Raw genomic sequence first — 12498 nt, 5'->3', positions numbered from 1 at the left:
TTGAGTCCCCCAGATTCAGCTACAATCTCTTCTTGTCCTGTATTTCTCCATTACGGGAGCTGGTAAAGGTTTCTGTCTTGTTTGAGTTTGACTTGGGTTTCTGGCACCTGCCACGGAAAATGGCCTGCTGGAACACATTCCTGCCCCAGCGTGTGCACCCTCAGGAGTGCTGAGCGGGTGGTGGGGAGGTACCGCATCCCCAAGCACAGTAAGGGCTGGACAGGGCCACCAGAGCTGAGAGAGCCTCATGGGTGACCAAGGTCCAGGGTGGCCGCTGCTCTGGGCCACACTGCACCGGGGGTTGTCCCGGGGCTGCTGCAGAGCCTTCCTTCCCCAAGAGTGGCTGAGCTCCTCTGAGTGGGCTCTGCGTGGGTGGCATGGACTGGGCGAGGCCAGCCCAGCGAGTGGTGCTTCCAACCTCAGCCTCCCTGATGTCCCAGAGCCACAGGGAATGCTGCCGTGCGGGAGTTGGAGTTACCGCCTGTGGTTTGCATGGGGGTGAAGCGAATAGGGTCTTTGGTCAAAAAGGTGAGGGATGGGACAATGCAGTGCCACCTATGTCTGATCACCCTGATTTTGTGCTCTTTGATTGATACCTGTGAAATGATACTACCTGACAGTGGCTGTTTCAGAGGAAATGACACGTGTGCAAATCAGCCTGAACAGCTAGTTGGTTATTGAATGTGATACGATATGGTTCATAACCCTTGTCCTTTCCCAGCTCAGTTAAGTTTGTTTTTAAACTGTCTTTGAAATCAGGGACCTTCCGCTTAGGGTCAATTGAATGCCGATTGCCAAGGCAAGTTCTGTCCTTATTCGGGCAGCGCTAATTCATTGGTCCAAAAGACAGCTTTTAAAGAGCAGTCATTCCTTTCGGTAGTGAGTACAAGTATAACAGGCAGAGAAGCAGGGAGTCCCAGGGGCCGTCTCTAGCAGACGGCAGGTCCTGAGCAGCCACTTGAGTGGCTTGTGGAGGTCCTGAGGCATCCTGTTGGCCAGGTGAGAGGACTCAGGGCCTGCTCCCTGGGGTTGGGTGGAGAGAATCCTGCCATGTTTGCTATTGTAGGAGTCTTTTTTGTTTTATTTATTTATTTATTTATTTATTCTCCATCTTCCACATAAGGAAACTGAGGCCCATGGAGGTCCAAGTCCTAACATTAATACAAATTCAGCCAGGTCCTTTGGTTCCAAGTCTAGAGAGCTTTCCACTCAAAACACTGACGTTTTTGAGTGGCTTTCTGCTTTGTAAAACACTTTTCAAAGAGAATGAATAGATGGAGCAATGAATCCCAAGCTCTTTGCAAAGATAGCCGGCATCATGTGGGAAGGAAGGCTCAAGATTTGGAAGCCTTCTGCACTGAAGATGTTTCTGCTGTTTCCCCTTACATTGTTTGCATATTTTTACTGTGACCCTTAAAAGGGGCCTTTCCCTTCTTTCTATGTCTTTACTCAGCGGCTAGAAAATGTCTGCCACATAGTAGGACTCTGTTTATAGGAACTCACTGAAGGAAGCCTCAGGCCTTGCTCTGCTCCTCCCAAAGGCAAGGCCATCTGAGCCTGGCTGCTGACAAGTCCTTCCATCTGTGACGGTAATGAGAGCGCCTTTCACACTTGACCCCTGGGCCACGCTGTCCCGTCTGCCCTGACTCTCTTCTTTCCCTTTGTCAGTGAGTCACCAGGGGTGCAAGTCCATCGACAGCAGATTTCTCTGCTACAGGAGGCTGGCCAGATGGATGGTGAGAGGGCCCCACAGCCCGTCTCCCTGGCTGGCTCGGGGAGAAACAGATGACTCAGTGCCGGGGACTCAACGTCAGGGACTATGATACCAGCCCCGTTGGCAGCAGTGGTATGGCGAGTCGAAGACTTGCTGCTGCTGCTGCTTTAATATTTTATTTATTTATTTGACACACAGAGAGAGACAGTGAGAGCAGGAACATGAGAAGGGGGAGTGGAGAGAGGAAGCAGGCTTCCCACTGAGCAAGGAGCCCGATGTGGGGCTCCATTCCAGGACCCTGGGCTCATGACCTAAAGCCAAAGGCAGATGCTTAAAGAATGAGCCACCCAGGTGCCCCAGAGGGCTTGCTTCTGCAGCCCATTTCCTGGCACCAGCCTAGAGGTCTGGACCTGCTTTCTGGGCGTCAGAAGTTTATAAGCAGGCCTCCCAACCCTCCAGGGGTAACTGCATTGGCTAGAGAAACCGAGTGGGTCCCTTCTGCTCTGCTAGTCTAAGCCCTTTCTGGCAGGACCCTCAGACGAGAAAGGCCGAGCTGCAGGCTCTGGGACTCTATCTTGGCCTCTAGGGGCACTGGTCCAACCTACCCCTGGGTCTTTCCATCCCACCATGTTTGTAGCACGTCTGGAGGTGGGAGGCCTGCATGTGGCTCTGAATGTAGAGTCAGAGAGAGAAAGAAAGCAGGTCCTCAGGAGAACCAGCCTCCCTGCTCCCAGAAATGTGCCACGACCATCTGTGTGACCCCAGCCCCAGGATCCCTTCTCAGGAGGGAGCTGTTCCGGTTAGCAGGCAGCGTGGTGGGATACACTGTGGCATCAAAGAGACCTAGATTTAAATCCCTCTCTATGGTTTCCTGGCTGTGTGCCCACGAACCACTCTGAACCAGTTTCCTCATGTGACAAAATGGGGGGAATAATGTTGACTTCGGGTGGCTGATGGGAAGTGCAAATGGTCTCATCCATCTGTGGAGAGAGGTTTTGCTGTAAAGAATTGTGATCATGTGGCTTCCAGAAGGCAGAATGTGGGCATGTGGACTCTTTTGTCAAAGCCACCCCGAGGATGCTCGGGAGCCTGGAGAAAGAATTTTTGCAAGGACTCAGTGTCTATGGGAGTTTGCATCACCTTAGATCAGAGTGCTGTCACATTTCTGGCACCTAAGCTTATGTGATTCTGTAAAAGAAATGGCACGCCAGCCAGTGGGAGCACTCTGCTCTCCAGACCACCATCCTGGAACTGGAACCCCACATAGGGCTCCAGCATGATCCCACATGTGTGAATCCGGGACTGCCTCGGGACATCTGGTCAACCCCCATGCTTGGGCCTGAGGGATGTAGGGAGTTGGAAAGGGGCCTGAAGGAGAGCAATTAGAAAGGAACTTAGAAAACTGTGAGGAAGGCTCTCCAAAGCCCAGAACCGTGAGGCTCAGGCCTGGGACAGGAGTCTTGCTTGCACAGGTCTTAGGGCAGTGATGTCTTCTGTAAAGCCCAGGGTCTCTGTGACTCGTGCAAAGTGAGAGCTTGAGGCTAACGCATAAGAAGAAGATTGGGGTTTTTAGAGCAGGAAAGGGCCTTAAAGATGACTGAGTCCAGATTCTTAGGGCCTGTACTCAGGACAACAAGAGCAGAGAGAAGCAGCTTTCTCTCACACTGGTACGTCTGTTAGGCTGTCATGAAAGGGAGGCTGTGTGATGGGATCTGTGGCTGCGGCTCTTTGTCTTACAGGGTTGTTGGAGCTGGGTGTGTTCCAGGATTGCGTGCTGTGGATTGTGTGGTTTGGGCTGTGTGGCTTGGAGCTGAGCAGTGACCTGCAGCCCAGAGGTCCAGAGTTCCGATGCTGACTCACCTTTGAGGTTTGGTTATTGGGCCTGAGGATGGTGCAAGCCTCCTTCCTTGGAGGCATGAATGGGGGTGGAGGGATGGGGGACAGAGCGAAAGCTTCCTTCTCTGATTTTTGGGGAATTCCAATTCCACCCCCTCATTCTGGGAGTGTAGTGAGCTAAGAAGGACCCACTTCCAAGAGGGCAGTTTCTCAGGTAAGCCTGCCACAACCAGGCTCTTTGAGTGGGCCTGGAATCTAGGCACATGTCTTAAGGCCCTGCTGCTCCCCACTAAGCTGCCCCAACAGGCAACTAGTCAATTCCTTATGACTCAGTGGCATCTGAACCAGGAGGCATCTATTTTCCTGGTGCACACCCATCCCACACTCAGGCTCACCAGCCTCTGCCTAAACTCACAGAGACAGGCCAGGTGAAAAGCACCTGGGAGTGTTTCTATAGGCCCACTGCCCAAGGAAGTGACTGAGGATCGAGGGGCCAGGCGGGCTCTATCTTCCCAGCATGCGTGGAGATGCTGGAATCCCTAAGAAAGAGTGTTCCTGTCCAGAGATTTGCTGCCTGGATCCTCTGAAAAACAGAGCCCTCACGCCCCTCTCCCTCTGATTCCAAAGCATCCACAAGCAGAAAGGACCCCAGCCTAGTAGGTAGGTGTGGTTTCCAGCAGGGAGCATGTCACCGTTTCTTCGCTGTCCTTGGGTTTGTTCATCTACAACGTGAGAATAACAACCAAATCTGTCCTACCGGTTATTTTGAGATGCAGTGAGATACTGTTGGTGAAAGTGCTTTGGAAAATTTATGCAACGTGACACAAGTGTAAGATATTATTATTAAACAACCCAGAGCTCTTAGTCATTGCTCACAGCATTCCCCGGCCTTTTAATATGCCTCCTCTTGGGAAGACCAAAACCAGTGCTTCTTCATCTTTATTGTGGAAATGAATCACTTGGGATCTTGTTAAAATGAGAATTTGGATTCAGTAGGTCTGTGGTGGGCTCAGATTCTGCATTTCCCTTGCTCCCACATGTTGTCAATACAGCTGATCTTGGGTACCATAGGCGAGCAGCAAGGACCAGAAGTACCCCTCTGAGGAAAGGAGAATTAAATCTTCCGATGGTTGGTTGAGAGAAAACAGCTTAGAAAATGCAGCAGAAGTATGGGGTTATTCAAACAGCTTGCAATCCAAGATGGCCTGCTATTCTCAAAAGATAAACTCCCTTTTTCAGAAAAACAGAGAGCAAGAGGCAGAGAGGGGAGGGGGAGTGAGAAGCTGTGGGCGTGGGGACAGAGGCAGAGAGAGAAGGGGAGAGACAGAGAGACACACAGAGAGAAACAGAGAGAGACAAAGAAAAAAAGACAGGGAGACTCAGGGGCAAGGACCCCTGGACAGGTCACTTCGGGGACCTCCCTGTGGAGCAGCCACCATTGGTCTTACTAAGAGAGTCTGTGCTGCCCATTTTTGAGCCCACACTGTTGAGGATCTTGTCAATTTCACTTGGGATGTTTTGCTTCTCTTCATTCTCAGTCTCCCGATGGTAGAAGTAATTAAAGTTGGAGACGATGACAGGCACAGGGAGGGCAACAGTGAGGACCCCCGCGATGGCGCACAGAGTGCCCACAATCTTCCCCCCGGGGGTGATTGGGCACATGTCACCATAGCCCACAGTTGTCATGGTGACTACTGCCCACCAGAAGCCATCAGGAATGCTAGAGAAATGGGACTCAGGCTCATCCACCTCGGCAAAGTAGACCGCGCTGGAGAAGAGGATGACCCCAATGAAGAGGAAGAAGATGAGCAGCCCCAGCTCCCTCATGGAAGCCTTCAGCGTCTGGCCCAGGATCTGCAGCCCCTTGGAGTGCCGGGAGAGCTTGAAGATGCGGAAGACCCGCACCAGCCGGATGATCCTCAGGATGGCCAGGGACATGTTCTGTTGGATGCTGGGCTCTGTCTCCTGGACCAGCTCCGTGATGAGGGTTGCAAAGTAGGGGATGATGGAGATGATATCGATGATGTTCATGATGTTCCTGAAGAAGTCAGTCTTGCTGGGGCAGACCACAAACCGGAGCACCAGCTCCAAGGTGAACCAAACGATGCAGGTAGACTCCACCATGAAGAAAGGGTCAGTGAACATCGTGTGGGAGAGGACTGACTTGCTTGTGTTGACGCCGGGGTCTCTCATGACCTTCAGTTCCCTCTCCTCCCGGAACTCTGGTAGTGTTTCCAGGCAGAAGATGGTGATGGAGATGACCACAACCAGCACGGAGACCACGGCCACGCCCCGGGCGGCACTGGAGCTCTCGGGGTACTCGAAGAGGAGCCAGAACTGCCGGTGGAAGTCATTGGTGGGGAGCAGCGTTTCAGGGTCTTTGATGAAGCCTTCGTCCTCCCGGAACTGGTCCATGGCCTCACTACCCAGCTCATAGAAGGAGATTTCATCAGCGAAGATGTCAATGGGGACGTTGGCAGGGCGCCGGATCTTCCCACCTGATTGGTAGTAATACAGGATTCCATCAAAACTCGGCCGGTTCCGGTCAAAGAAATACTCGTTTCTCATGGAGTCAAAGAAGTACATCCTTTTCTCCCGGTCTCCCAGGAGGGTCTCGGGGAACTGATTGAGGGTTCTGAGCTGGGTCTCAAACCTCAGCCCGGCAATGTTGATGATCACCCGCTGGTTTCCTTCATTCAGGCCCACCGGCTCAGGCCCTGGGGAATCAACATCGTCTCTTGAGAGCTTGGAGAAGGCCGTCTCATGGTTGGTGCCATCACCAATGAGACTCCTCCAGTTGGAGAAGGGGCTGCTCCCAGGACGGCCTTTTGGGCTGGTTGGGTCAAAGTCTGTGGCATAGCCCGGCTCTTCGTGGATTTCATCTGAGTTATCGAAATTGACCAGAGCCACCTCCATTTCCTTCCAGCCACACACATCCATCCTAGGGTGGTTCAGGAAAGCAGCATGAAGACCCTCAGTCTTCCTGGCCTGCCATGACCTGTGGAGATGAGGAAGGTCATCACACACGAGCCAGGATGGGTTACAGTGGGCTCCGGGTCATAGAGGTAAGTTACCCCAGTGGGTTAAAAAACGACTTACTTTTAGTGTGGGAAGGAACCTCATGGTTGCCTGGGCACCATTCTTCCCTCGAAAGCCACCTGCACCCCTGAGCTCATGTACACGAATCACTAGAGCAGATTGCAGAGAAGGAGCCTGGCTGGGCGGTCAGCTCTGCCTCTGGCCAAGACGGTGTCCATCCACAACGGGCCGGCTGGCAGCCCAGGGAGGACATAATGAAAGAGGACATTAACATTTCTTAATAATAAAGCAGGCAATTTGGGATGCCTGGGTGGCCCAGTTGATTTCAGCTTAGGTTACAATCCCCAGGGTCCTGGGATCAAGTCCTGCATTGGGCTCCTTGCCCAGCGGGGAACCTGCTTCTCCCTCTGCCTGCAGCTCCCCCCACTTATGCTCTCACTCTCTCTGACAAATACGTAAATAAATCAATCAATCTATCTTTAAAAAAAAAAAGAAAAGGAGCAGGTAATTTTGTATTTGGCTGAAGTCCTCCAGTTTTCCCCACACTTTTCCACACTTCCTCAGCCAGGTTCTTTCTCTCACGCTACGAACACTTCTCATTACCTCCGTCATCCCTCTTGGGCCAAGTTCTGGGGCTGGGAGATGCAGGAACCCAGGCGATTCTGCTGGAGGGAGAACAAGAGAGCCCTCTGAGCCTGGGCCCTCCTCTGTCACTAACTCCCAGGGTTGTTTGGAGGCAACATTAACGAGACAGCATATGTAAGATGCTCTATCTGGGGGGAGGATCAGTAAATCACAGCTATTGTTTTTGCTGAATTCTTCACCTAATAGGGACTTTAGAAGCCAACAGCCATTGGCATTTTTTTTTTTTTTTTTTTTTTTGGTATACATCTAAGATGTTTACGGGGAATGATTTCATTTTTATCTCTTTATTTACAATCTTTTTAAAGATTTTTATTTATTTATTCAATAGAAAGACAGTGAGAGAGGGAACACAAGCAGGGGGAAGGGCAGAGGGAGAGAGAGAAACAGCCTCCCTGCTCATGAGCCCCTCGCTGGACTGGACTCCAGGACCCTGGGATCATGACCTGATCTGAAAGCAGATGCTTAAGCGACTGAGCCACCCAGGCACCCCTATTTACAATTTTTTGTTTAAAAGATCTATTTATTTATTTGAGAGGGAGGGGAGAGAGAGGTGGGGGAGGGGAGAGAGAGAAGCAGACTCCTGCTGAGTGCGGAGCCTAATGTGGGGCTCAATCCCAGGACCCTGAGATCATGACCTGAGCTGAAATCAAGAGTCAGATGCTTAACAGACTGAGCCATCCAGGCGCCCCAAGAATGATTTCATTTTTAAAAGTCATGTTGGGCAGGTGGGAAATAGGTAAGTGTGTGTGAATTGGGGGCAGGGTTAAGGAGAGTGCACCCGGTGGGCTTGGATATCCACAGAAACAGACTAAGATTCCTTCCTCAAGGCCACTCAAGCTTCAGTTTCAAACTAAGAAGGCTGAGGCCAGGAAGGCTGGGGGTGTGGGTGGGAGACAGGGGTAAAATCTGGTGGTCATGACCTTGGAGTTACACGTACAAGGATACCTTGCAGCGTACAGTGTTGTAATCTTTTCGAAGTGATTCCACATTTGCGTGTCTCGCTGAATGACAATGATCATGTGAGACTGGAAAATGTTATTTCCATTTTACAGATAGGGAGACTGAGTCACAGGGACCAAGTGGCCTTCCCAAGACCATACCAGTGGTACCGAGCCCTGAGCTGAGCCTGCTTCCTGGCCCAGGCCTTTCCTGCTTGACCATGGGACCCATGAGTGGAAGCTGAGGCCTTGTGAGGAGCTGTGGGCCTGCATCATGGAAGTGGGGGCCCTCGGAGCCCCATCAGTCCCATGCACTCTTTCCTCAGTTCAGGAGTGGAGTTCAGGTCTGGCTGGTTAGGCCTGCTTGAGCCCTTGCCTCTTGGCCTTTGCAAGCCACCTGGTTTCACTACAATGCTCCTTTGGCTGTGGAGCAGGTAGGGGCAGGGGGAGAGTGGGGAGAATGTGCCCATCACTGAGCATGTCAGATGCTGGGCCTCTGTGACAGGTGCTGGCCTCTGGGGAGCAGCAGGGTGGTTGAAGGCAGGATGGAGCAGTGGTTAGGACCTGTGAGCTGGGAACCAGTCGATGTGAGCTGGAGTCCTGGCTCTGCACACAGGAAGCCCTGGAGAAATATGACCTCTTCCTTCAGTGAGCCATGTGATGAATTAGGGGCTTGCCCTCGGCTTCCCAGTAGATGTGGGGTCGGACTCCAGCTCTGTACCCATCTTGTGATGTCGGAGTTGTATTTTTCCCCTTGGGGTTCTGGCCCCGGGGGGCGCTCCTGCTTATCTCCTCCTTGGTGTGATTTCCATCCCACTTTCTCCAGGCTGAGAGGAAGGGGTGCCATCCAGGGCCTCTGGGGCAAGGGCCTGGGAACCACTTCTGCATGACTACAGTGGGCCCTTATTAGGAACCTTCTCTGGAGCTAGAGGCAGGAGGCATGGGGGGACGAGGGAGAGCTTCCTTGGTCGAATAACTAACGTCCTGTCCTGGAGGCCAGGCCATTTCCCTTCTACCTCCTCCTGATCTCCTCTTTGCCATGTCCATCCCCAGCTCCTAGTGGTAGGCAGGAGGGTGGCTGAAGAGGGTCAGGGGGTGTGAGAAGTGGTGGGACAAGCCATGTTCGAACAACGTATTCTGTCGTCTTCAGAAGCACGCTCCCTGGGCCCCGTTTCAATGTTGATAATTATGGACATAGGGAAAAGAGGACTGGTCTTGGGGACAAGAGTCCTGGCTTGAAGCTCTGCCCCAGCACTTAGGAGTTGTTTATTTTTGAGCAAATCCCTGGATTTCATGAGCCTCCATTTTCTGATTTGTAACATGGGAAACATAGTGGTAATTCCCACCTCAAGGATTATACTGAGTAAATAAGATGATAACAGAGCACTTTGTAAATTGTAAATTACTACAAAACTGTAAGTGACTACTCTCCCCACCCCGGCATTGTGCATGTTTTTGTGACCTCCTACTTCCCCAGGAGGAATTCCCAGCTCACTGTCTTCCTGATCAGCTCTTCCCTGGCCCTGCCTCCAGGTCTTTCTTTCTGTTTGGCTTCTGCCTGGTACACCTCCCCTTCTGTTTGTCTCTTACTTCTTCCTGCTCATCTGGCGACTGCTCAGGTCCCGCCCAGTCAGAGGAGCCTGCTCTGGCCAGTCCAGCCTGGAGAGCCTCCCACCTCCCCTGAGCCCCTTGCCTTCCTGCCTGGACCACTCACGTTTGCACTCAGCTTGGAATGCCACCTTCTGTGGGATCAGCCTTAGCTCTTAAGCTTTCACAGTACAGGAGAGAATCTTATAGCTTCTCCTGCTCTAGATGCTCCCGGAGGACAGAACTCACCTCTCATGATCTGCACCTGCATTACCCCGCTGTCCAGCTCAAAGTGGCAGATAGCAGGATGGCTAATGAGCATCAGGGTGGTGTAGGAGGTGGTGGGGCAGTGCCACGTTCAAACAGAATTTTCTATGGATGTGCCGTGAGTATTTGTTAAACAGGCGAATGAGTGAATGAACGAACAAATGAATGAATGAAGTGCAATCTCCTGAGGGCAGGGACTGTGCCTGCCTATGCACTGCTATGGTTCCAACACCTAGCTCCGGGGCTTAGCCCACGCAAGCACCCAATTACTCTCCGGTGAATGAACAAGGAAGTGATGAGTGAAGGAAGTGTTGCCGACAGCATCTTAGGCTCAGAGCCAGGACACCTGCAATGTCTCTGCTGTGATTGCTGACTACTTGCGTTTCCTCATCAAGGCTCCATTTTTTCCATCAGTAATAGGAAAACACGCTGAGTCAAAGAAGCCCGAGAAAAAGGGTTACATACAGGATAATTCCATTTATACAAGATTCTAGAAGCTGCTCGTTAACCTTGAGTGTCAGATAGCAAATCGGCAGTTGCCAGGGGCTGGGGGCAGGGAGGGGAAAGGGGGGATGGCCAAGGGCCAAGGAAACTCTTTCAGGGGTGATGCTGATGTTTATCTTTGTTGTGATGTTGGTGTCATGGGTGTACACGTCTGTCTAAACCCATCAAGCTGCACAGTTTTAATCTAGTGTGTATCCATTCATCTCAATATGTATGTTTTTTTTTTTTAAAAAGCAAACAAACAAACAAAAAACCCACAAAAAATTCTGAACCAAAATCCTCAGGAAATGAAAATGTACGGTCTGCCAGTGATTGTTCAAAGTTTTGGTAAGGACTAAGGAGATAGAGCGATGCTTTGTAAAAGTGCATGGTTTGCATGAAAGGAGGGATTTCTTCTTCCAAAGTGCTGACTTCTGTGCTGGCCTGTGCCCATGGCAATGCCCTCCCCCGCCCCCACAACATTTAGAAAGAGTGAATGGACTGGAGAGCTAGGGCAGAGTGTGGCCCTGAGGCCGTCTTCTCTCTGAAGTGCGGGCAGCATCAAGGCAGCCCCTGGACCCAGGAGGCCAGCTCTGCTCAGCTCAATGCAGGTCTTTCTGTCTGTTTGCTGGCAGGAGAGAAGTAGGGGTTGAACTGGGAAATACCCGCTTCTTGGCTGAGGTGTCTCTCTGATTTCAGAAGGCCATGTGATGACCGTTTTGTGGGAGCCAAGCTGGGAGCTGGTTCTGCCCCCCGGCCTCCTTCCTCTGCCCCACACAGGGCCCCTGGGAGGAGACAGATCTTCCGAGTGGGTGAGGGTCCCGGAGCCTGCTCTGTCTGCGGACTGTGGGGTTCTTGGTGGCTTTCCCAGAGCCTCACATTTTTTCACCAGTCTGGCCATCCTAAGGCTTTGATAGAATGACCAGAACTCAGGGGTGAGCTTTCACTCACAGTTGAAGTGATTGCTGTGTTTGAGATTCTTGTACGATGTCTACTTCCACTCATCATCTCTGAGCTTGTCTGGCATGGAGCCGAGATAGAAGGTCGGGTTAAAGCAGCACTTCCCCCTCCCACCCTCCCTGCACCCCCTCACCCCTGCCCGAACATGTGTTTCCTCCTCAGGCCACTCTGCCCAGCTCCTGCCACCTGCATGCCTCTCTTCTGCTTTCATATGACCGTGAAGTCCTCCCTAAGGAGGCCAGGTGGTGGTACCCTTGCCCTCTGGAGAAGTCCCCAGACAAGGTTTTGGCATTCCGTTATTTGATCCACAAGCTTTGTCATCTTTGGGTCCCCCAGCATCTTTGGGCATGGGGGCTGCCTGGCCCAGTGCATCTTACACCTTCCTGTCTTCCAACCTTTGCTTGGTCCCCTTCCCCCAAAGCCAGGCAGGGCCAGGTCTGATCATACCCTGCCCCACCTCCTGCCCACCCTGAAGCCTTCCTTAGTCCCTGGGTGTAGACCACAAGGACCCCAGCTGCCTCCCGGTGCTTCTCACACTTGGTTGTACCCGGTCTGCACATGTGGTTTGTGGTGCTGATGGGCCCCTCCCTGACCAGACTGGACCCCTCCTATAGGGAGGGCCCCAAGCACTCTCTACCAGAGCAGATGTCCCAAAGACGTCTGTCGGGGAGCCGGGCTATGGGCCAGGCTCCTCAAGGTCATAGAAGGACGAGAGCAGTCAGTGTCCTAAGCTTCCCTCCACCCATGGCCTTTCCCCATCAGTTCCCCGGGTCGCTTAGCAACCTCAACACCTCCTACACATTCAGGTGAGGCCGCGGCCTTTCTGAGTCAGAGAACGGCTGAAAGAAGTCGTCACATGAAGAAAACTCTGTGTACCACGATGCAGGGCCCAGGGAGCCCTGAGGCAGGGAAGGCAGAGCTGCTCAGAGGCGGGCTCCAATGTCACAGGAGTGGCAGCAAGTGGGGGGATGCGGAGGCAGGCAGTGGGCCTGGCACAAGGGCTCCCACCGTCTGCTGACCAGTGCAGGA

At 52.4% G+C, this 12498-nt stretch overlaps 1 protein-coding gene across 1 annotated transcript; it reads right to left on the bottom strand.

Moving 5' to 3' along the window:
• Positions 1-4954: 4954 nt before the first annotated feature.
• KCNA10 (potassium voltage-gated channel subfamily A member 10) lies at positions 4955-6490 on the bottom strand (the record flags this gene model as incomplete). Its single annotated transcript, XM_082686195.1, has 1 exon — positions 4955-6490. The coding sequence occupies one exon, from the start codon at positions 6488-6490 to the stop codon at positions 4955-4957; it is 1536 nt and encodes a 511-aa protein (XP_082542321.1).
• Positions 6491-12498: the final 6008 nt, after the last annotated feature.

The sequence above is a fragment of the Mustela nivalis genome (assembly GCF_964662115.1).
Source record: "Mustela nivalis genome assembly, chromosome: 10".
NCBI classification, from domain to species: domain Eukaryota; kingdom Metazoa; phylum Chordata; class Mammalia; order Carnivora; family Mustelidae; genus Mustela; species Mustela nivalis.
Note: the sequence above shows the minus strand (reverse complement) of the source record. Positions and strands in the feature narration are given on the sequence as shown.